General features: G+C 55.7%; 2 protein-coding genes across 2 annotated transcripts in view; one reads left to right on the top strand and one right to left on the bottom strand.

Annotated features, from left to right (window-relative positions):
* Positions 1–11,741, top strand: part of CDHR2 (cadherin related family member 2) — a 36,881-nt gene extending 25,140 nt beyond the window's left edge. The window contains exons 17-32 of the mRNA XM_024742187.1: positions 127–366; positions 2,097–2,166; positions 2,298–2,903; positions 3,717–3,788; positions 4,216–4,265; positions 5,630–5,781; positions 5,931–6,039; positions 6,131–6,219; positions 6,840–6,908; positions 7,020–7,097; positions 7,198–7,258; positions 7,347–7,471; positions 8,008–8,121; positions 8,203–8,283; positions 8,671–8,728; positions 11,408–11,741. Of these exons, the coding sequence (XP_024597955.1) occupies positions 127–366; positions 2,097–2,166; positions 2,298–2,903; positions 3,717–3,788; positions 4,216–4,265; positions 5,630–5,781; positions 5,931–6,039; positions 6,131–6,219; positions 6,840–6,908; positions 7,020–7,097; positions 7,198–7,258; positions 7,347–7,471; positions 8,008–8,121; positions 8,203–8,283; positions 8,671–8,728; positions 11,408–11,548 (2,115 nt within the window). The 3' untranslated portion in view covers positions 11,549–11,741. The remainder of the gene's footprint in view (positions 1–126; positions 367–2,096; positions 2,167–2,297; positions 2,904–3,716; positions 3,789–4,215; positions 4,266–5,629; positions 5,782–5,930; positions 6,040–6,130; positions 6,220–6,839; positions 6,909–7,019; positions 7,098–7,197; positions 7,259–7,346; positions 7,472–8,007; positions 8,122–8,202; positions 8,284–8,670; positions 8,729–11,407) is intronic.
* Positions 11,742–12,585: 844 nt separating this feature from the next.
* On the bottom strand, positions 12,586–22,371 carry GPRIN1 (G protein regulated inducer of neurite outgrowth 1). Its single transcript, XM_024742184.1, is given in 3 exon segments — positions 12,586–15,395; positions 15,398–15,639; positions 22,246–22,371. Coding segments are annotated over 2 exon segments (2,805 nt in total). The 5' UTR covers positions 15,474–15,639; positions 22,246–22,371; the 3' UTR covers positions 12,586–12,666.
* Between the last annotated feature and the right edge of the window lie 1,057 nt (positions 22,372–23,428).

Raw genomic sequence — 23,428 nt, 5'->3', positions numbered from 1 at the left:
CTCTGGCTTTAGGCCCAGTTACTGCCCTCATGGGCCAGCGCTGGAGGGAGAGTCCAGACTGCAAGGCAGGGGCCGGGGCCGAGGAGCACCTGATGGCTGACGTCCCAACCCTGCTTACCTGCACAGGCTCACGACGATGACCAGCCAGGCACCAACCACAGCCTTCTGCGCTTCAGCCTGCTGAGCAGCCCCTACAGCCACAACTTCTCAGTGGACCCCGACAAAGGGATCCTCAGAAATCTGGGGCCCTTGGACCGAGAGGCCATCAACCCCACCCTGGGGGGCCGCATCGTGCTGACCGTGCGCGTATCTGATTGTGGCGAGCCTGCCCTCTGGACTGACGTTAATGTCACTGTCACTGTGGAGGTAAGGTCTGGCTCCGCCGGGGACAGGGTCCAGGATGAGCCCTGTACTGGGGGGCCCCTGAGCAGATGGCCAGCTCTCCGTCCTCCCAACTCAAGTCACATTTCTGCCCTTTGCAGTGCGGTGGGTAAAAGAGTTCTGGAGCCAAGCTGATGGGTCAGAATCCTGGCTCATTTGTTGTGTGGTCTTAGGCAATCGCTCAACTTCCCTGTGTTCTCAAGTTCCTCATCTGTAAAATGGGGATGAAAATAATATAAAACAAGTTAAAAACTGGAAAGTGTTTCAAAGAATGCCTGGCCCAGAGAATACACTCAGTGTATACCTGGTCCTGCAAGGGAGGGATTGTTTAGCACCATTTTATTGATCAAGGGACTAAGGCACACAGAGGTTCTGTAGCCTGCCTCGGGTCACAGAATGGGGTTTTGAATCCAGTCTGTCTGGTTCTAAGGCCGCCACTGGGTCACAGGCACCTTCCTCTATGATGTCCACAATGTGGTTGGTGCCCCCTCGGGTTGTGCAGTGCACAGCCTGAACCACCCCACACAGCAGCCCTGTTTCCCACTGGGTTGGGATGTGCCGCTTTCCCACAAGGATCAGAATGAGACCTCAGGGAAAATAGAGAAACAGAAGTCGGATGAGGACTTGCCAGCTGTCTTTGGGGTGGAAGTAGGCCTCAGAGAAGGAAGAAAGCAAAATTGCATTTCCTGAGCGAGAAGAGTCCTTTCACACCCATGAGCTCTGTAAGTAGGGAGGACCACTCCACTTTGCAGATGAAGATATTGAGGCCCAGAGAGGTCAAAGTCACATGTGAGGAAGAGGTGGAGCTGGACTGAACTCAGAGCTGTGCTCTTAGCCCCTCCTGTGAGTTAGGACGACCTTGAGAGTGCAGCTGGCCATGTGCCCGGAGGCAGTAATGCCATCGCTGGGAAACTGCCATCAGAAATTGCATCTAGTTAAGGGGGAGAGGGCTCAGTTTTCAAAGATGTTCTCTCTACCATTATTTAGAAAAAGCTGAAAGCAAAAGCAGACACCTCTGGGCCATCCTGGGGAAGGACTGGGAAAGCCAAGGGCGCCCAGCACGCACCAGCGTCAGGGGAGGAAGCACAGGCAGAGTTGGCCTGATGCTGTGACAACAGGGGCAGCACTCTGTCTGGGCGGGGCGACCAGGGCTGGAGAGGGAAGGCAAGAACAGAACACAGCGGACGTCTCAGGACAGGACCAGGTCAAGCCCTGGCAGGTACCCCCAGCCCAGCCCCACCTGAGCACAGAGTGAGTGTCTTGGGGTTGACCGAGGGCTGGAGGGACAGGAGAAAGGAGGGGACCAGGGAAATCTTGGGCCTTTGTGGGATCATGGTGGTATTGGGGCCAACCCAATAAATCCGAGAGATGGGGAGTCAAGCTGGGCCAGACAGGGACACAGGTGGGGACTCAGAACTATCCCTCCCAAGAGCAGGGTCTAAGACGGCTCTGAGTGGTGCACAGGGAAACAGAGTGTACACCAAACTTCAGAGTGCCGCCACAGACCTCTGAGCCCCGGGGGTGGGGTCTGGGTGAGTTCTGTCTGCTTGAAGCCTGTTCCATCATCTAGGAAGCGGGCGGTGCTGTCTGAGGAGACCTGGACAGAGAGTCTGGGCCTCGGGCCAGGGGAAGTATGGGCTTCTCAGACTGGCTCTGGGGATGCTGAACCTGGGGTCTCCTGAGTTCCCTGGGCTCAGAACTGCCTCTGTCTGCAGGACATCAATGATAATCTTCCCATCTTCAACCAGTCCAGCTATTCCTTCTCAGTGAGGGAGAGAGACCCAGGTAAGTCCTCCCTCGGCCAGGATATGCAACCCCTTCGAGGGCAGGCCTGAAGCCCCCAAGGGGAGTGAGGACAGAGGATGCCCCCAGTGGCCAGGTCAGGGGTTCCTCCACACTCTGCCCCTCATTCACAGGCGTGGTGGTGGGCGTGGTGGAGGCCTGGGATGCAGACCAGACGGAAGCCAACAACCGCATCAGCTTCAGCCTATCAGGGGGTGGTGCCAACAACTTCTTGATCCGAGGCTTGGTGCTGGGGTCTGGGCTGGCAGAGGGCCACCTCTGGCTGCCCTTGGACGTGAGCCTGGACTACGAGACACAGGACTTCTTCAATCTGACAGTGAGTGCTGAGAGCCCAGACCCCCAGGGGCGTGACGCCACAGCAAAAGTCCTCGTGAATGTGGAGGACGTGAATGACGTGCCACCCACCCTGGACTCAACCTCGCTCCGGGGCATCCGTGTGGCTGAGAATGGCTCGCAGCATGGTATAGTGGCTGAGGTGGTGGCTCAGGACAGGGACACCATGTCCCAGGTGGAGGTACAGCTTGTGAACGTCATCTGTACCAAGGCCGGGGTCGACGTGGGCAGTCTGTGCCATGGCTGGTTCTCTGTGCTGGCCAACGGCTCTGTGTTCATCCATCAGAGTGAGGTCATCGACTATGAGACCTGTGACCTGGTCACGCTGGTTGTGCGGGCCTATGACCTCACAACGGACCCCCGCTTCCAGGCCTACAGTGACAATGGTGAGGCAGCCTGGCCTGCAGGGCTCAGCAGGCTGTAACATAGGGGCTGTGGGAAAGAACTGGCACCTGCAAGGTCTGGGCTCAAATTGTGGCTCCAGCCCTTACCAGCTGTTCCACTGGGAAAGTCATGACACCTCCCCTAGCTTTAGTAGCCCCATCTATCAAGTGGAGCTGGGTAGTAGGTTGGCTGTGAAGATTAAATGAGAATATATATGTAAAGCATTTCATGCAGTGTTTGGCACATAGTAAGCACTTAATTAATGCTATTACGTTGTGAGACAGCATAAAAGAAAGAGCACACTTCAGAGCCAGATGTGCACTCAGATCCCACCTCTGACACCAAGTAGCAATAACAATCATATTAACAGCTAGCGTATGTTGAATCCTTACTACAGCCAGGAGCTATGCCAGGTACCTTGCAAGCATTTCTTCATTTTATTCCCACACAATCCATGTGGTAGGTGGTCCCTATCCAATTTTATAGATGAGGAAACTGAGGCAGTTCAATAATCTAGATTACACAGCTAGTAAGTGTCAGAATAATGTTATGGTCAGGTGGGACATACCTGGGTTGGACTCAGTCTTGGCCCACTGCTCTTGCTGTGTGACTTTGGACAAGTTGCTTATCCTTTCTGAGGTCTGGGGAGGATGCTCCCTCCTGCGAAGGCCAGAGGAGACTGAGTCAGGAGCAGGGGAGGGGACTGAGCATGGGTGATGCATGGGAGGGAGGCTGCTAGGAGCAAGACTGAGGATGAGGCTTTCTGGGTCAGGTCTTTGCTTAGATACCAAGGCCAGCCAACATTTCCCCCCTAGGAAGCCTCCCCATCACCATCGAGGATGTGAATGACAATGCACCCTACTTTCTGCCTGAGAATAAGACTTTTGGTAAGCAGCAAGCCCCTCCCTCCCCACCCACACTGTACTCTTCCAGGACTACCTTTGGGCAACTCCCACAGATGCTCCTCAGACCCCAGGTGTGCACTGAGAAAGGGAAGAAGGCCTCCAACCCTGCCTCTCCCTCAGGGTTTCAACAGGAGGGGAGACCTGAGTTTTCACCCCAGCTCTGTCCCAACTCACATCTGACCCTGGGCCAGGCCCTCCTTCTCTGGGCCTCAGTTTCCCCATCTGCACAATGAGAGGTGGAGGACCTGCTAACTTAACGGCTTAGGAGTAGTTGTAATGGGGGTCTCTGGTGGTAGAGAGGTTAAGGGCAGGTTTGGTGGGATGAGCCCTGAGCTGGGCTTACGGTCAGCACTTGGCCAATTGGGCACTGGTCCTGACCCCACTGACCTCTTCCTGTCCACACCTGTAGTGATCATCCCAGAACTTGTGATACCCAACCAGCAGGTGGCTTCTGTCCAGGTAAGTCCTTGGCTCCAAACTTTGTCATTCACATTAGCTCCAGGAGACACAGGGCCTAGGCCTTTTGGTCCTTCAGCTGCCCCCAGAATGTTTTAACACTAGAAAGAAAATCTATTGGCTCCGACCTATGAAAAGAAAACCTCAGAATGGAAATGAACACCTGCTTAATTGATATGATTAAACTCCATTAACTGTTAAATGTAGTATTCATAAAAATTTCATGACCGTAAAAATCACTTGCAGTGGTTTTGTCACTACACCAGAATTCTGGAGTATTACAGAGAAATCATAGTAACTGTAAATTAAACAAGTTCCTCGTATTAAATAATTTTCAGAGCAAAATTGTAAAAATACTTTCAATTTTTATGGCATTGTATGTGTTTATTAGAGGGTGGCAGCTATGACGTGCGGGGGGGGCGGGTGGTGCGGCCTCCCACACAGCCCTGGGGCCTGGGCCTGGCTGGGCCTCTTACTGAGCTGGGGAGCTGCCACACCTTTCTGGAACTCACTTTCCCTCCTGGACAAGGAGCTGTCAGTTCTTTGCAGTAACTCCTTAGGGTTAAGGGTTATATGTGGGCATCGCGCCCTGTGCTGTGGAAAGGGCACAGGTGTGGAGATGGATGGGCCTGGCCCTCCCCACTTAGAGCTGTGTGTGCCTGTGGGCAGGACAGGGTCTCTCTCAGAACCCCGGCATTCTCCCATAAAAGGGGGATAGTGATTCTCCCTCTCTAGGTTCTTTCTAGGCTTAAACATTCAGTTTTCCGGTCTACAGCCAATTGCATTCTAATGTCATGAGTCTGGCCATGGCTTTGAACAATTTTCTTTAAATGGACTCCTTTTTGAAACATAAACACCAGCTTTGGCCTCATCCTGAAAAGTGACGTCAGTGGACTCACAGCTCTGTGTGTTGGTTATATTCTTCTCTAAAAGGCACTAGAATGAATAAAATTGCTTGTGCCCTCTCCCCCCATCATTTTGTGGTCCACTAGGGGAATTCGTACTCATGTTAGCAAGCACTGAAACGAGGGATCTAAGGGAAGGTGACTGGCACACAGTGGGTGCCCAGGAAATCTGAGTGTCCCTGAGCTTGTGTGTGTGTGTGTGGCAGTGGTGGGGGTGGGGGAGAGCAGGGTGGGATTTCCACACGGGAAGGACTTTGGGCAATGACCTGTTGAGCTGGGGCGCCAGAAGCAGGGACTTGTTCAAACACTGTTTGTTTAAAGCATTTGGTCAGTGGCTTGGGGAAGGCTGATAGAGATCATGGGGACCAGCCTCCCAGGCCACCCTGGCCTCAGACTCCTGCTGGGGATGGAGGGGTGCCTGACCTGGCCTGGTCCGCAGTTGTTGTTCGCCCTTGCTCCTAGGCCAGAGACAATGACTCAGGGAACAATGGGGCCATCCTGTTCTCCATCCTCCAAGTGGATTTCATCGCTAAGGATGGGGCCACGATCCCTTTCCAGGGCTTCTTCCGTGTCTCCACTTCCTTGGAGGCCAGCGTGTTCATTGGCAACATTGAGTAACTGTGGGCAGCCCCTGGATGGGGTGGGGGGAGCCAAGCAGGGCCTCAAGGCAGTGAGTTCCTCGTCCTGGGAGGTGTACCGGGAGGTTCCAAGGAGACTTCAGCTTGGGTTTCAAGACTGAGCTCTGCTCTCCTACCTTCCATAGGCTGGTGACCAACCTTGATTCCACTCTCCAAGGAACTTACCAAGTGACGGTCAAGGCCCAGGACAGGCCATCTGAGAGTCCTGCCCAGGAAGCCAAAATCACCCTAAATGTGAGTGTCGGGTTCTGCCTTCAGTTCCTAGTGCCCTCTGCCAACCCCTGGGTCCCCTGTGCCTCATCTTCCCCCTACCCTCTTTCTGTAGCTCTTCACTGTGGACCAGAGTTACCGTGTGAGGCTGCAGTTCTCCACGAGCAAGGAGGAGGTGGGCGCCAACACGCAAGAGATTAAGGCGTAGGTCTGGGGAGCTGGGAGGGACCTGTGGGGAAAAACACGGCCTGGCAGCCTGGTCCCTGACAGAAACCTGGATGGCATATCTCTTAACCCTGTCCCTGACCCACACTTGACCTTGTCCTTGTCTTTTATTTAAAATTAATTTTTACTGGAGTGTGGTTGCTTTACAACGTTGTGTTAGCTTCCACTGCACAACAAAATGAATGAGCCATACACATACAGATGTCCCCTCCCTTTTGGACTCCCCTCTCATTTAGGCTACCACAGTACATTAGGTAGTGTCCTTGTCTTTGACCCTGTACCTGTACTTGCACTTCCTTTCTGCCTGTCCCCAGAAGCCTATGGTTGCCTGGGCAAAGACAGGCCTAAATAGGGCTGCCATGTACAGTTGCAAAGGCTGTGCATCGCACAAGGGCACTCTGCTTGCTAAACTGGAAACCCAGTCCCAGAGGAAGGGGCATCCTTGTCTAATTTGCACAGAAGTGCAACTTGCTTAGCCAATGGAGCTGTCCAGAGGTGGTGCCCCTCACACAATCCCTAATTCCACTGGCAGAGCCCTGGCCACAGGCCTGGGCTAAGGCCCCTACCCCAGCCCTCTGTGACACCTGCCCCCTTTGCAGGGCTCTTGTCCAGGCGACCAGGACTACTGTCTACATTGTGAACATTCAGGACATAGAATCCATGGCTCGGTGAGTGCCCACAGGACCGGTGGTTGGGGCGAAGAAGAGAGGACCAGCAGTAGGAGGGGCCTGCCTGTCTGGTGGTTCTGCGCTGCTGGCTTCACCTCTGCCCCATTCCAGGGCCCGAGGCCGTTCCTACCTCGATGCCTACTTTGTCTTCTCAAATGGGTCAGCCTTGACCCGTGATCAGCTGAGTGTGTGAGTGGGGCTGCCCTTGGGGTGGGCAGGAGGGTAAGCAGGAAGCCTGGGGGATGGGGATGCCAACGTCCCTCGGGCCTGAGCGGGGCTCTGTGGCCAGGACGATCCGGAATGACAAGGACTCCCTGACCAAGCTGCTGCAGCTGGGGCTGGTGGTGCTGGTGAGTGTCGGCAGGGTGGAGGTAACAGGGGGGTGAGGAGGGGGGTGTTGACCCTACATCCTCCCCCATCACAATCCTTCTTCTCCAGGGCCCCCAGGAGAGCCAGGAGTCAGAGTTGCCGGACACGCTCCATAACGCCGTCATAGGATTGGGAGTGGCTTTGCTGCTGGTCATCGTGATCATGACCACGGTCCTCGTGTGTACCCAGAAGAGGTGCTGCTCCCATCACCCCCTGTGTCTTCAACCTCGCCTCTCCCACCACCCAAGATATCTGAGGGGTAGAAAGACCTGGGGTTTAGGTGTCAGGTACATCTGTATTCAACCCCAGGTGACCCGTTATGACCTCTTGGGTATGTTAAACTCCCCTCCCCAAGCCTCAGTTTCCTCATTTGCAGAATGGGCATGACACTAGATTCCTCAAAGCATTCAAGGGAACCATGCGCATTTCATACCGAGCAAGGTGTCTGGCACATACTATACATTTAATAAATGCTGCTTCTTTTCACCTTTCCAATACATATGAAGCCAGTAGCCACATCTGGGTCTGATTCTAGGCTTTGCCACTGGTCAGCTGCGTGTTCTTCAGCAAATCATTTCCCTTCTCTGGTTCTTCCTTGTACCCTCTGTTAAATGGAGCTAACACTCCCACCTGCCAGGGTTGTTGTGAAGTCACACTCTCAGGGCCCGCACTGGGCACACAGTAGGTGTGCAGGGAAAATAGTGATGCCCCCCCGCCATGTTCCCCCCAGCTACCACCGGAAACTTCGGGCTATGAAGGCTTCCAAGGAGGCCCGGAAGACAGCGGCGGGGGTGACGCCCCCAGTCTCTGCCATCCCCGGGACTAACGTGTACAACACTGAGTGGTAAGTGGGGGTCGAAGGATGGGTAAGAGGCCCCATGGGGTGGTTGAGGCCCACGGTCGCTTGACTGGGCCTTCTTTCCAGTGCCAATCCCGTGCTGAACCTCCCCACCAAGGACCTGGGCTTCGAGTCCCAGTCTTCCTCCAGTGACTTGGACCACGTCAGGTGAGCAGTGCTGGTTGTAGTGGTAGTTATGGTGGTGGTAATGGTGATGGTGACAGTGATGGTAGTGATGGTGATGATGGTGATGGCGATGGTGCTGATGGTGATGGTGGTAGTGGTGATGGTGATGGTGGTGGTGGTGATGATGGTGGTGATGGCAGTGGTGGTAATGGTGATGGTGGTAGTGGTGACAGTGATGGTGGTGGTAATGGTGGTGGTGATGATGGTGGTGATGGCAATGGTGGTAATGGTGGTGGTGATGGTAGTGGTGGTGAGGTGGTAGTCGAGGTAGTGATGGTGATGGTGGTGGTGATGGCAGGGGTAGCTGTTGGCCAGAGATAGGGAGGGCTGGGCCTGCCAACTCTCTGAGCTCCATTACCTCCCTTTCAGCCTCAACTCCCTGGATGACAACTCTGTGGATCTGGAAAAGAGCAGGCAGGAAATCAAGGCAAGATGGGGGATGAGCTGGTGCCTGGGGCTTCTGACTTGGGGCTCTTCTCTGAAGGGGTGGGTTTCAGGACAGAGCTCGAGGGACCTCCTGCTGCCATGGGTGTGTCTGCATCCGGCCCTGGGAAACCCCACGGCTTTGGAATGGGGCCCGATCCTTGCTCCCCTACTCATTAACTGTGACCCTGGGTGGGTGAATTCTTCCCTCTGGTTCTCAGTTTTCTCATCTATAAATGGGGATCAGAACACCAAATATGCAGGACTGCTGTGAGGATGAAATAAGAGTGGGTATGAAAACGATCTGGCATAAAACGAGTGGTCAGGAATCTGGTTCCCTCCCTTTATATCCTTTATATAAAAGCTGGTGGGGCAGGGGGAGGAGATCCAGAGATGAACATAATCTAGCCAGGGAGCAAAGGTAGGCTCAGATGAACAACAATACCATCATTTATTCAATAGGTTAGTTGGTTCAGTTAGACCAAGCATTTGTGCAGCCTGGGCTGCTGACTGGAATCACGTGGGGAGCTCTTTAGACCTGAGGATGCCAGGTCACAGCTCAGAGATTCTGATCAGATAGCTGGGGTGGGCCTGGGCAAGAAGGTGCTGCTAAAGCTTCTGGGGTTCTAATGTGCAGGCAGGAGTGAGAACCACGAAAGTAGGAGAGTAGATCAGAGGGCTGAATGGGGGATGGGACGCCAGAACCAGAAGGAACTACCCTCTCCTTCCCACTCTGAAAACCACCACTGGAGTAGAAGCTCTAAGACCCACTGAGCTTTTATAGTCTGCGGTTCTCTCTCTGTGTGTGTGTGTGTGTGTGTGTGTGTGTGTGTGTGTGTGTGTGTGTGTGTTTGCGCGCACGCGTGCGTAGGGGTGGATATCCACCCACCATTCACCTTATCCACCCTACTTTGGGTCCTGCCCTCAGCCGGGCCCTGCCCTTCCAGGGGGTCCCTTGCTGTTCCTCATGATTCAGGACTTATTTTCCCTTGAGGACCCCTTACTTGGAAAGATTTGGTCAACCAAAACCTCTCGTGGGTGTTAAAATATCAGAATGCTGCCCAGGGACCTGGCTGTAACATGGAGGCCTCCAAATGGACCCCCAAGGATGGGGGTCATCAATGGTGGTCCAGGCTGCCAGGCAGTGCAGGAGGCCTCTGGGTGGATGGCTCATCTCTGGTTCAAGATGGTTTGGGGCAAAAACTCCAATAAACATATCTGGGGGGAACTGAGGCAGAAAGGAGCAGTCTTGTGGGCTGGAGCTTGTGACCCAGCAGGTAGGCCCTGGTGGAGGCCAAAGCTGACCCCCAGAGGGGAGTGGAGTCAGAGACCCCAGCAGTGGGGCTGGACCTGTGGGCTGAGGAGGTTCAGGGAGCTCTGAGTCTGGAAAGGGAGAGGGGGCCAGGCCGCTAAGAGTCTTCAAAGCCAAGAAAGAGCCAATCCTGCAATGGCAGGGGGTTGTTCAGTTTCTGAGAAGCTGCCCGAGGCTCCACCCCAACTCCTGCAGTGGTAGGTGGGCCTTGGGGTCTCTGGGTGGGGAACGCAGGTGGGGCTTCCTTCCACAGATCCCTTGGTGCCCTGACTCACCTAAGACTTCCGTAAATGTTTGTGTGGAAGGTCTGTGAGATCTGAGGGCCCATCCAATCCAAACTTTTCAAGCAACCAAGGCCAGGGAGGGGTGCTGAGCTGCCCAAGGTCAGAAAGCTTGCAAGGCCAGGGCAGCCCAGAACCCAGGTATCCTGTCTCCCGGGCCAGGCTGCACTTCCTGGGCTGTACTGCGCCAACTGCTCCCACTGGGGATCTGTGTAGAGGGCTCTGGGAAGCTCAGGCACAACGTTTAGTCCCTCCTGGGGCCCCTCACGTGTTCCACTGTTTACCAGGGACTGGAACAGTCCCAGTCTGGAAAAAGCCCTTCGTGTGCCCTGGGGAGGATGGAGGTGGTGGAGGCTCTGTCCCCGTGGGTGTCTATGTGGTGGAGTAGCTGAGCCTTGGGGCCTGGCTGGTCCGCAGGAGGGATTCTTGTGAGGGTGTGACACATCACATGGGGAGGGGTAAGAGGAAAGGCAGGAGACGAGAGAGTGTGTGCCATGATGGCCTGCAGGTGGGATCCTGGGTGTGACATGTCCCTCTGGGGTGGCAGAAGGACCTGCCAAACTCAGCCAGGAGCAGCGCTGAGCCATGGACAGGCTTTACAGCCAGCAAGACCAGCGGTCCAAACACCGCTCTGTCCCTTCCTGGCCAGAGAGCGCTCCGAGCCTCAATTTCCGCATCTGTAAAGTGGGGGACATGATCCCTCCCTTGGGGGTCCTGTGGGTACCTCAGGTGATGGATGGTTGTGCCCAGCACGGTGCCTGCCATGAGGTACAGGTGACAGGAACTGTGCTGGACTGGCTCCTTGGCACAGGACACAGGGCCTGGCATCATTCAGGACTGGGCAGAACACTCAAATGCCACCATGTCCATGGGTGGGCAAAGGCCAGAGTAGACCCCCTAGGCCCTCCCCTTCACCTGAGCCCATCTGTACCACCAGTATCCATGGCCCCCTCTGGGACAGTCAGGAAACTGAGGCCCCAGCCAAGGAGCCATCTGGTCGTGGGCTTGAAGGGCCACCCACTCTCCTAAGGACTGGGGAGATCACCCCATCTTGGCCCTGGCCTCACACCTCCCCTCCCTCTTCCCACAGACGGAGCCCCTGCACAGTCTGATGGGGCCGGATCCAGAGCCCCTGAACAGAGTGCTGTCAGGAATGAAGGTGGGCACACGTGGACAGCAGAAGGAGGAGCTGGCCTTCACCAACACTGGCCTGAATACCACAGACCTGTGATGGGGGCCCTGCCACAGGACCCTGGCCACAGAGCCCCACATGGGCCCCCACTCTTCTGGGTCACCTTGGAAGAGGCCTTGTTACCCCCAAATTATACCTACCCCTCCCTGAACATAATAAGATATCATGTTGCTCCACCCCCGTCTGCTTGTAGCCAATCACAGCTGACAAGAGTTGGGGGAGTATTTTATTACCAATGTATATATTGTGACAGTTTGTAGCCAAAAACCGCGGCTGGAGGGGTGGGACACGGGAACTGAGTTGTCACAAGGGACTTGTGGGGCTCACAGCACTGGGGGACCGAGGGCTGGAGAGGGTGGTCTTTCAGGGACTACTGTGGTTGTAGAATGAGCTCTCCATCCTGCCCCCAATACCCAAGACCAGTTGCCACCCAGGCTGTCTGTGAGCCTCTGACTCTGATCCCCGGACCGGTCTGAGCCCTCTCCCCTTTCTGTGACTCAGCTGCGCCCCCAGGGCACTCCTGCAGCTGCCTTTGGCCTGTCTGGGAATTGTGGACCAGTGTCCAGTGGGGGTGGGGATAGGGTTGGGGATTGGGCCAGGTGAGGGGGAGACAGGAACTGGGGACAACTACCAGCATGCAAGAGATGCCCAGGCCATGGGGCCAGCCCGCTGCATGGACATGCACTCGCATACACCCGGGGCCTTGCACATCGGGGGTCTCACATGTCAATCCTCGCACACTTGGGGTTTTTGTACACAGTCTCTCCCGTTCTGGGGACCTGGCCGCCGCTGGAGACCACAGTGCACCAGTCTGGACATCTCAGGAGCCTGCCTCAGCTCTCAGGGCTGGGAGCGTGGGTGCTGAGCGGGTCCCCAGAGGTCGCCCAGTGTGACCGGGAGGGGGTGGAACTGAGGGCTGTGAGGGGACAGTGGGGTGTCAGGGCTGGGTTCGTGGGCTCATGACCACGAGGGAGCCGGGTAGAGGGCGTTCATTTGTGTGTTTAGGAGGGGAGGGGGCTGGAAAGACAGGATAAGACCCTAGAGGCTGCCCGCCCCTCGGAGGCCTGTCACGCGTCGAGGGGATCCCTTCTAGGGGTCTGGGGTCAAGAAGGGAGCCTGAGAAGGTTGGAAACCCGGGCGTACAAAAGGGGAGCAGATCACTCGGCCGTGGGCCCGGCCCGTGAGCAGCACCGCGGCCGGCGCACACTCTGCAGCAGCGCGCGGAAGAGGCCGGGTGGGCGCTTCGCTGCGCCCTCTGGGGGCGCGGTGCGCACGGAGCCCGTACGGCCCGGGCCCTGACGCGCAACGGGCGGCGCCGCGGGCGCCCCTTGGCGGCCGTGCTCCTCGATCTGTCGCTCCAGATGCTTCTGGATGGCCATGCCCAGTACCTCCACCTCCATGGCGGCGCCGTACACCTCCCACGTCATGCCCTTTTCGTCCCAGCTCACGTCGCGCACCGGCTCAGCGGCCTCTGGGGGCGCCACGGCGGCTGCCAGTGCGGAGCCCGGCCGCACCCGCACTTCGGGGAAGGCGGGCGGCGCGGCGGCCTGCGGCGTCATGGGCTCCGTGGCCACGGAGCGCGTCTCGGCGGCGCCCAGTGACACCTGTAGGCCCGCGTCCCGGCGAGAGGGCGGCCTGGGCGCGGGGCTGGGTGCGCGCGGCGCCGCCTGGAAGCTGAAGGCCAAGCCGCCCCCGCCGTCCTGCGGAGACATGGGGCTCACGGCCACCGACACACAGGCCTGCGAGCCCGCCTGCGTGCCCGCGTCCTCGCGTGGCGGCGTGGCGCTCGCCTCCCACGACGGCGCCTTGGTGAAGTTGTCGCGAGTTCGCGGCCCCGGCGACGGCGCTACGGCCTCCAGGCCCGGGTTTCTCTCGGCCCTAGCGGCCGCCGGGTCCTTCTGGCCAAGGCTGCAGGCCTCGGAGCTGGGCAGTGGCGCTGGCTCCACGCGACCCCCGCTATCCGCGGGGTAAGAAGCGGAGCCGCAGGGTTTGTCATCTGCCTGCCTGGAGGAGGAGGCCTCCGCCTTCTCCAGGGTCAGGTGGGCCTGCTTCCCCGAGGATGGGGGTTCCCCTTTTCCCTGAGGCGCAGAGTCAGTCTTCCCCAGGGCTACAGGCTCCAACTTCCCAGAGACAATAGAGGATCCAGGATCCCCCTTCTCCGAGGTCAGCGGCTTCTCCTGCAAAGATTTAGCCTCTGCTTTTCCTGATGAGGCGGTGCCCTCCTGCCCAGGGGGCCTTGTTTCTGCTTTGCCCTCAGACTTGGGTTCTGCTTTCCCTGAAGCCCTGGGATCCACCTTCGTGGAGTTCATAGGATTGCCCTTCTCTAGAGGCAGAGGATCCACCTTTCCCTCTGGGACAGCTTCTGCTTTTCCCGAGGATGCCTGGACTGTTTTTCCTAGGGTCGTGGGGGCCACCTTTCCTGCAGACTCGGAGTTCATGTCTCCAGGGGGAGCAGTTTCTGCCTTTCCCTTGCATACAGGGTCCACTTTACCCAAGGTGGGGGGATCAGCCTTCCCTGAGGCCATGAGACCCACCTTTCCAGGGGCCACAGGACCTGACGTTTCTGAAGATAGTGGATCTGCTTTTCTCCCCGTCACTGCCTCAGTTTTTACAGAGGATGGGGGACCCGCTGGGCCTGAGGACACAGGGTCTGTCTTTCCTGATGATTCAGGATTCACTTTTCCAGAAGATGATGTTTTTGTATTTCCCACAGAAATGGGATCACCCTTTCTGGAGGACACTGGGTCCTCCTTTCTTGAGGATGCAGTTTCTGTCTTTCCCACAGACATCAGTTCTGCCTGTCCAGGAGAAAAGGGCTCTGGCTTTCCTGAGGACACAGGATCCACTTTTCCCAAAGAAACTGGACCTGTCTTGCCTGAAGACACAGGGTCCATGTTTTTCAAAGATGTAGGATCCATCCTTCCTGAAAACATGGGATCCACCTGTCCAGTAGACATGGTTTTTGTCATTCTCATAGACATGGACTCTTGCTTTCCTGAGGAGGCAGGATCCATCTTTCCCAGGAACTGAGGGTCCTCTTTTGTAGAGGACACGGTTTCTGCATTAACCATAGATGCAGGCTCTGTCATCCCTAAGTGAGTAGGATCCACCCTTCCAGATGACCCCAGAGCCACTGCTCCAGGGGATACAGGCTGGATTTTGCCTGATGACCCTGGAGTCAGCATTCCCAAGGACCCGGGATCTGTCTTTCCTACAGATGCAGAATCCGTGTTTTCCAAGCACATGGGATCCACCTTTTCAGATAGCTCAGGATCTCTCTTTCCCAAGGATACAAGATCTGTCTTTCCCGCAGATGCAGGACCCACCTCTTCCGAGGACACTTGAAGGTCTTTTCCTGAATACCTGGGCTCCTCCTTTTCTGGGAATGCAGGATCCACTTTGCCCAAGGATACAGGATACTCCTTCCTTGCAGACATTGTATCCACCTTGCTGGAGCACTCAGGATCTACCTTTCCCAATGATCCAGGATCCTCCTTTCTTGGGGTCACAGGATCCATCCTTCCAGAAGCCACAGGCTCCGTCTTTCCTGTAAACATGGGATCTGCCTTCCTCAAGGACCCGGCATCTTCTTTTCCTATGGAAATGGAATCTGCCTGCTTTGAAGACTTGGAATCCATCTTCTGAAATAACATAGGATTTCTGTTTTCTGAGGATGAAGGGTCAGTTTTCACTGAGGACACAGGCTCTGGCTTCCCAGAGAAGGTGGTTTCTGGTGTCCCTGAGATCAAGGCTCCATGTGTCCCTAATGTCTCCTTGGTGGCTGCCTCTTGGGGAGGGATGCAGGTCAGGGAGGGGAAGGCCAAACTCCTGCCAGGGCCCTCAGAGCAGGATGCCCTTTCCCCAGCCCCAGTGGGGTTGCTGTGTCCATGCCTGGGCTTTGGGCAGGGGTGTGCCTTGGGGGTGCAGGGCTGGCCTTTTGCTGGGAGGGGCAGCAGTCCCTCATGGCCGGGCTCCCAGCCCCCAGGCTCCCATCCTGTGGGCAGCAGAGGGCTGTGGGCTGGGGTCCTGGGGGGCTGGAGTCCTTTCGAAGCAGCTGGAGCCAGGCTGGGTCTTCAGCGCTGCCCAGCTGCCCTCATGACCATGCTTGGGCCCCAGGTTTCTGTCTGGTTCTGAAACACAGAGAGAGCAGACTCAGACTCAGAGGGGATCCAGTGGGGAGGAGCCTCCATCTGGGCCTCCTCCTTCTCACTCTCTTTCTAGCAGGCGGGGCTTCTCACCACGTTCTCTGCCTTTGTCTGGTCCCCTCCTGCCCCATAGGGTCTGGGCTAAAAACATGAACCCAACTATGTCATTCCCCTGCTTCACTGCTCCCAGTGGCCCTCTGGATAAAGGTCAGGCTTCCTAAAATGGCATTCAAGGCCCTTCACAACTTGGCCATAGTCTAACTTTTCCAGTCCATCTAACATCACCCCTCCCTTATCAGCCCACCCCATGCAACATGCTACCTAGAAGTTATGCTTTTCTCCTTTAGGCCATGGGTCACAAATTCTGATGCCATAGGAGCCAGGTAGGTAATTTAATTGAGGGAAACAGACTGGGTACAGAACAGTAGGGAGTGGTGGGGACTAAGGCAAAGTGGAGAGCACATGCCCTGTCTAAAGGGGGAGCCATACTCCATCAGCCAAGTACTGCCCTGGAGAAATGCATCTTAGTAGTATCAGTCAGAAGTGGGAAATATAGAAGTTTACTGTAAAATATCCCAATTAATTCAAGATTAAAAAAAAAAAACCAGTATGTGGCCCAAACAAAATATGTCTGCTGATCACCAGTTTATGTCTGTGTAGGCCCTGGGGAGATGGGAATGGTTTACAGTCAAGGAAAGGACACAGTCTGAAATGTGTGTTTTCAAAGGTTGCTCAGGGATGGTGTGGAGGCTGGAGGGGAGGGGCTGGCCAATCATTTATTCAATCTCTCATTCATCTAATTCTTCATTCGTTTACCCAGCCCCTTCTCTGCGACAGTCTAGATGAGAGATGGTACAGCGAAGGTTGTGGGAATGAAGAGTTGGCAGGATTGAGAGGTCTGAGGGAAACTAACAGGAACCAGCTGGCGGTAAGAGGTGATGGTGGGGGTGGCCTGCAGGATACTGGCTAGGGTGGCGGGTGCTGGACGACAGATCCGGGAAAAGGGGGAGTTGCATTTTGGACAAGTTGAGTGTGTGGTGCCTGGGGGATATCCAGGGAGAGGGTCTGGCAGGCAGCTGGATCTGCATGCAACTCTGTTTTATTATACACTCAGCGGCCAAAGCAAGCAGAGTTCCCAATTCCCCCCAGACCTCTTCCTCCTGCCATCTTCTCCAAAGCCATATTGCTGGTGCTCAGGCCAATATCCCTTGACTTTTTCTCACACCCGGCATCCCATCATCAGCAAAACATAATGGATCTACCTTCAAAATATATCGAGAATTTGGCCACTACCCTGAGCCGAACCTGCACCTTCTCCCACCTGGATTATCCTTGCTTTTTCCTTCACCCCATATAGTTTTTTCTCAACACAGGAACCAGAGGGATCTTAGTAAAACTCAAGGTAGATCACGTCCCTCCTTTGCCCAGAACCATGCAATGTCTCGCCATCTCATGCAATGTAGAAGTAAACTCCTTACCATAGCCCACAAGTTCCTGCCATTTTCTGGCCCCGTCACCGCTCTTGGCCTTGTCTTCTACTGCTCTCCTGTGATTACCCTGCTTCAGTCACCCTGGCTGCCCCGCTGATCCTTGAACCCACTGCCTTGGGGCCTTTGCACTCGCTGTCTCCTCTGCCTGAAATGCTTTCCTTCCCAACATCTGCATCTCCCTGAAGCTTTCCCTGACCCAACCTGTGTAAAATAGCCTCCTTCACAATACTGGCTGACGCTTTCCATCTCCCTTGCCCCGATCAGTTTTTCTTCATGGTACCTGTCTCCAGCCACCATATTGCATATGTTTGTTTATTGCTCGTGATTTGTCTCTCCCATCAGAATGTCATCTCCGGAAGTGTGGGGACTTTGCTGTGTTCACTGATGTGGTCTCAGGGTTGAGAACAATGACTGGCACATAGTAAGCAAGCGGCTCCCAATAAGTATTCGTTAAGTGAATGACTGAATGACCTATCTATGATGTTAGTCCAACCATGCCACTCCTTGGCTCAAAACCCTCCTTGCTTTTTCAGGGGAAGTAAATTGGTTGTAATGTTTTTGGAAGGACATTTATCGATTCATGTCAGTTTACAATGCATACAGCATTTGGCCCAGCAAGCCCACCTCCGGGGTGGTCTTGAAGACAGACAAATGGTGCATTGAGAACATGGCTGGTGATGAGAAGAAAACCAGGAAGTGGGCTTGTAAAATGTGGGACAAGCACAGAGGACCTCCCCTCCCCCACAGCTGTTAGAATGTGTGGAGTGATGAGGAAAGATGCCCAAGATAAATTAAGTGAAAAAAAGCCAGAGGATAGCATGGCTAGTGGGATCCCATGTGGGTAGGCAAGGACAAGGACAAATACACATCTGTAGGTTTATTTATAGAGAGAAAATTTCTGGAAGGAAACCCATGAAACTTTTAGCAGTGATTGCCTTTGTGAAGCGAGACCAGGGATCTGGAGGTGGAAGGGACTTTTTTTGAATGCCCCTTTGCGACACTTGAATTTTGGTTGGGTGCACATATTTTTTTAAAAACAGGAAAAAAAAATAAACTTTTAATGACTCCCTGTTACTTATAGGGTCAAGTTCCAACTCTTCAATGTGCTTCTAAGCCCCTGTGTATTTACTCACCTGCTGGGCTTTATCTTTCATTATGCACTCCATCCCCCAAAGCATGTGTACACACACACACACACACACACACACACACACACACACACACGGAAGCTCTTTGGGTTCAACCATGGGTTCACATTCTTTCCAATCTTGGCCTCTACACACCTTCCCGCTTGGCTCTTATTAAACCTTCAGTCCTCAGTTTAAATGCCTCCTCCTCCAGTGAGCCTTCTTTGCCCACCAGCTTCCTCAGGGTCCCTGTGGCCTCTTGTTCTGCCCCTAACCAGACTCTTGTCATTCTGCTTGTAGCCCTTTACACCTCTGAGTCCCCGCCTAGCCCTCAGGTCCCTGGATGGGGACTCAGCTGGTATTGTTCACGACCGGGTCCCCCAAGCTTTGGGCATATGAGACTTGGGGGGATAAGGGTTATCACCAAAATGGGGGCATGGGGGGGAGGGGCAGTTTGCAGAGGATGGCGCGGGACTGGGTTTTGGGAAGTTGAACTGGGGTGCCTGGGGGACTTATAGGGGAGATATCCAGGAGGCTGCTGGGAGACAGGTTTGAAACACAGGAGAGGTCTGCTGCAATTCTTCGGATCTGGTTTTCGACAGCATAAAAATGGCAGGTGTATGGGGAGCTTGGGCTGGAACTGGAAGGAGTCACCAAGGGCTATAGGAGGTGTGCTCTGAGTCTTCACCACCCTTCCTTTCACCCCTGGTAGCTCAGCCCTGGGGTCCTCTCACACCAGCCCCTCCAACAGGCTCCCTACCCCTTGGTGAGGCATGGGTAGTAAGTTGGGACAGCTCCCTGATTTACCAGCTCTGTGACCTCAGGCCAGTCCCATCTCCTCACTGGGGACCCTAACAAACCTACCGCCTGCTCCCACAGGGCTGCAGGGAGAATGAAAGATGAGGGGTGTGCACGTCTCTACTACTTTAGGGCTGGGCTGTGTACACGCAAGGCCTGTTTTTATCTACCCAGCCTGTCAGAGCCCAGCTGTGCTCCCAGGAGGGGGCAGGGGAGGGAGGGCCAGCAGCACAGGCCCAAACTGGCAAAACCTCACCCTTGGACATGCTTGATTAACTTGGAGTGCTTAAAAAAATTTTTTTAAGGAATTTAGTCATCAACATTTAAAAATTAGAAGGTTTCATGTAAAAATAAGATTTCTAGCTTCTCTTGGAAAACTAAAACTTGGCAATCTGAGCGTGATTCCTGCACGGCAGCAGTCAGCTGGAGCCAAGCAGTGGCTACTTCCTTAGTTGGGGGTACACTCTCCAATTAGCCACCATCTCTACCCCTCCCAGTGGTGTCCTGGACACTGAGGTTGACTGCCCGCTGCCACTGATTTGCACCATCCTTCTTACGGCAGCCCTTCATGCATGCTGCCCACCTGGCCAGTAGTCACCTGAGTTTTGACCCTTGACCTAGATGCCAAGAAAGGTGGGAGGTGACCTCAAGCCCTCACTATGCTTATTATGTGCAGATCCCATACACTTTCCAGGCAGATGTTGTGTTCTCATTTTCCAGAGAAGGAAACTAAGGTTCCAAGAGGCAGGCATGGCCCAGCTGGTAACATACCCCTTCCGAAAGTCCTCCTGGAAGAGGCCGGCTGCTTAGTTCTCAGGTCACAATTCTCTGATATGGGATAAGGTCCCGGATTGGGACGGAGAGCCTGGCCAGGGAGTTAGAAAGATGTGGGGTCAAGCCCCAGCTTAATCATTGACTTGCTACATGACTTTGGGTGAGTTTTTCCACACCCTGAACCTCCATTTCCCAATCTGTGAAATGGGGGAGAGGATGTAGCTATATTTAGTAGAGCTGGCAGAGCCCTGGCTTTAAGAGCTGCCAAGATACCATTCCCAGAGGCTCTGCTGCTCACAGTTCTGCTAGACTTTTCCTGGTTCTCAAAGAAGCCTCGGTATCGGCCAGCCTCTTCTCCAAAAGGCAACTCAGGCCTGGGGCCCTACCTCCTCACCTCCCATCTCCTACTGGAACCCAGCTCCATCACTCCCCCACTGTGCGCTCAGCCCCGGACGCAGCATTCTCAGGCTCATTTTAGCCCCTGGACTCCACAACAATCTCACGAGGGGGGCATTATCATCCCATTTCACAGATGACACTGAGGTCAGAGGGAGAAAAGACTTGACCAAGGGCACACAGCTGGGATGGGGGGCTCTAATTCAAAGCCTGTTTTGCCTGAATCCAAAGCCTGGCTCTTCCCACTCGTATCAGCTGAGATCCTGGACACCGATACTTGGCTCTTAAGACCCCTTTCTGCTCTTCAGGGTCATGCCAAGGGTCCTCCCAATCCCCTGGACCTAACAGGCAACAGTGTGAGGGATCGTCTAGGAAAGGAAGCAAGAGTGTCCTTCGTGCGGGAACCCACCTTCGGGAACACCCTATGAGCAGATGAGCCTGCGCACTTCTCCCGCCTGGTTGAGGTAAAAGATTGAAATGACCCCCGGTTGTATGGGCTGGCTCACCCAGCACGCAGGAGAGCACCTAGGTGGCTTGTGGACATCTGCACCAGCTTAGGCCAGCCTGGGGAGCCAGGGCCTGGCTCCTACCTTCTGCTCAAGAACTTGGTGTGCACATGTGCAACACATGTGCAGAATGCCCTGTGTCTCATGGCGGCCACTTGGACCCTGTGGGTATGCACATGTGTGGCCACATGGCCTCAGAGCCTCACTCATAGGAGAGGTGGCCTGGGTATGTGCACAAGTGATTGTGCCCTGCCCCCAGGCAGAGAAGCCCCTGTGAGTGCTCACTCAGGCCCAGAGACCTGACCAGCCAGTTATTTTCCTTTTAGGATTTCTTCCCTAATTGGAGCCAGGGCGCCAGGCACCTGCAAACACCTCCTCCCATGGTGATAAGATTGACAAAGGCTTGTGGTACTTCAGCAGGTGTGTGAGAAAGAGTGTGTGTGTGTGTGTGTGTTACAATCCTGGTGTGCTGTACTTCACCCTCTCATCCCCTTGTCTCCTACAACCCTCAGAGCAGCAAAGCTTCCTCCCTGGGGCTGGAGGGGAGATGGAGTCTAGCAAAGGGTGATAACCAGTCTTCCTTCCAGAAATGGCCTCCAGACCATCCGTCCATCTATCCACAGGAGAGCAAGACTAGACATGCAGGAGTGGGTGTGTGTGTGTGTGTGTGGAGAGCAAGCTAAAAGTGTGTGACGGAGTGTGTGACACGCCTGCTCCGGGGTCCGGAGGTACATGAGGGATACCATGACGTGCAGCTGTGAATAGGCGCAAGCAGGCCAGAGCAGGATGGCTGCGAGTGCTTTGTGATCGGGGAGTATTGCTGAGTTGAGTGTGCTGTGATAGGCAATGGCTGGTGTGAATGTGTAGCTATGCCTGGGTGTGTACCAAAGGTGTACGGGGTGGGTGCACAGGTGACCATGTGTATGAGTCTGCTGGAATGATCAAGGGACACAGTGGGTGTAGACCTGTGGCCTCGAGCGGTGAGTGTGTGACAGTGTGTGTGATGGAGCCCCAGCGTGTAGTCCACACTGAGCGTGCGACAGCGAATGTGCTCCATGGTGCCAATAGAGCCACTCGAGCGCCGAGCTCGCTCCAGGGGGAAAATGAATCAACGCGGGCGGACCCCTCCCCGCGGTGGCGGGAAGCGTCCCCTCCCGCACCACCGCGCCAAACAAAGCGGCAGTCAGCGGCGAGGCCAGGAGCGGGGCCGGGGTCTTACAGGGTGGGCTGGCCCGCAGGGCCCCTCGGGTGCTCGGCCAGGACTGCGGACCCACCCCCGCCCCGCCCCTGAGTGGAACCTGGAAATGGACACCCGTCGCCCCGGCCGCGCGCGTACATTCACCCGGGCGCACGCCAGACACACGCTGCGCACGGTGCCCAAACCCCGCCACCCAGGAGGTTCGAGGACCCTGGACAGCGGCTCTGGGGCAGCCGCGAGCCGAAGAAGGCGGTCGACACCGCCCGCCTGGAGCGGGCAGCAGGTGTAGGCGCGGCGCTTACCCGGCTGTGCCGCCGTTCCGTCTCCCCGGCGCGCTGCGCTCCGACTCCCGTCACCGCCACCGCTACCGCTACCGCCACCGCCACCGCCGCCGCCCGAGCTGCCTCGGTTGCCTCCGGCAGGGCTGGCGGGCGGACCCGCGGACTCCGCTACGCCGTCCTCCGCGCCGGCTCCGCGCTCCAGACCCGCGCCCCGCCCCGGGCATGCGCACTGGCCGACTCGCGGCCTCAGAACCCGGGAGGGGGCGGTGCCCGCAGGGAAGCAGGGGCCCAAAGGAGGGAGGGGCGCCCCTCGCCCGCCGCCCCTCACCACGGCCGCTGGGCTCCTGGGTTCCCCGCCCTCCTCGACCCGGTTTCCATTTCACAGACAGGAGACTAAGGAGTGGAGAGGCTGCCTATTTTCTGCGCCCCTGTTGAGGGAGGGGCGCGCTGTCAGATCTCACTCAATCCAGCCCGGTGAACGCTCTCTGCTTGTTTCACCGAGGAGGAAATTGGGGCCCAGAGAGGGGAAGCCGCTTGTTCTCGGATACTCGGCCCCTGGAGCGGGACCCAGGTCTGCGCGATCTCCGAGCTCCCCCTGCGCGGAATTTCCCGCCTCCGCCTTGGCCGTACTTCCGGCCTTCTCCCCCTCACCTCGCCCCGCCTCCGCCCCCTTTGTCTCGCCTCCACCCACGCTCCCGGGAGTGGAGGGACCTGCGTGGTCGGGGGAGCGCCTTCGATTTCCCCGCTACCGGCCTCCCTAGCCGGGGTGCCCGCCCACCTTCTAGTCTGTGCAAGCCGGGTTCTCCTCCTCCTGGGTACCCTCAAGCAAATCATTTCACCTCTCCGAGTCTCAATTTCCTGATCTGTAAGGTGGGACTAACATTAATCACCTCACAGTAAGTGGTCTCGGAAGGATGAAGGAGCCTGAAGTAGGTGTTAAGGGCCTTCCAGCTGAATCTGAATTGCCAAGGACATGAGGACTTGCTGCCCACTCTGCCTTAACTTTTCTCAGCAGAGAAATTGTCCCCTCCCCTTTGACTTCCCAGAGAAGAAAAAATGTCTGTAATTGCCAAGAGGTGATAAAGCCCTCTCGCTTGTACTGTGAAACCACCTACTAAAAATGGTAACAACTAACATTAATATAATGCTTATTTAGGGGCAGTGTTTTTATGGTAAAGCCCGCAAGTTAACCTAACAGCGAACG

This window comes from Neophocaena asiaeorientalis, unplaced genomic scaffold, assembly GCF_003031525.2.
Source record: "Neophocaena asiaeorientalis asiaeorientalis breed wild unplaced genomic scaffold, Neophocaena_asiaeorientalis_V1.1 scaffold259, whole genome shotgun sequence".
Lineage (NCBI taxonomy): Eukaryota > Metazoa > Chordata > Mammalia > Artiodactyla > Phocoenidae > Neophocaena > Neophocaena asiaeorientalis.
The sequence above is the reverse complement of the archived record's forward strand: the minus strand, read 5'-3'. Positions and strand labels throughout refer to the sequence as shown.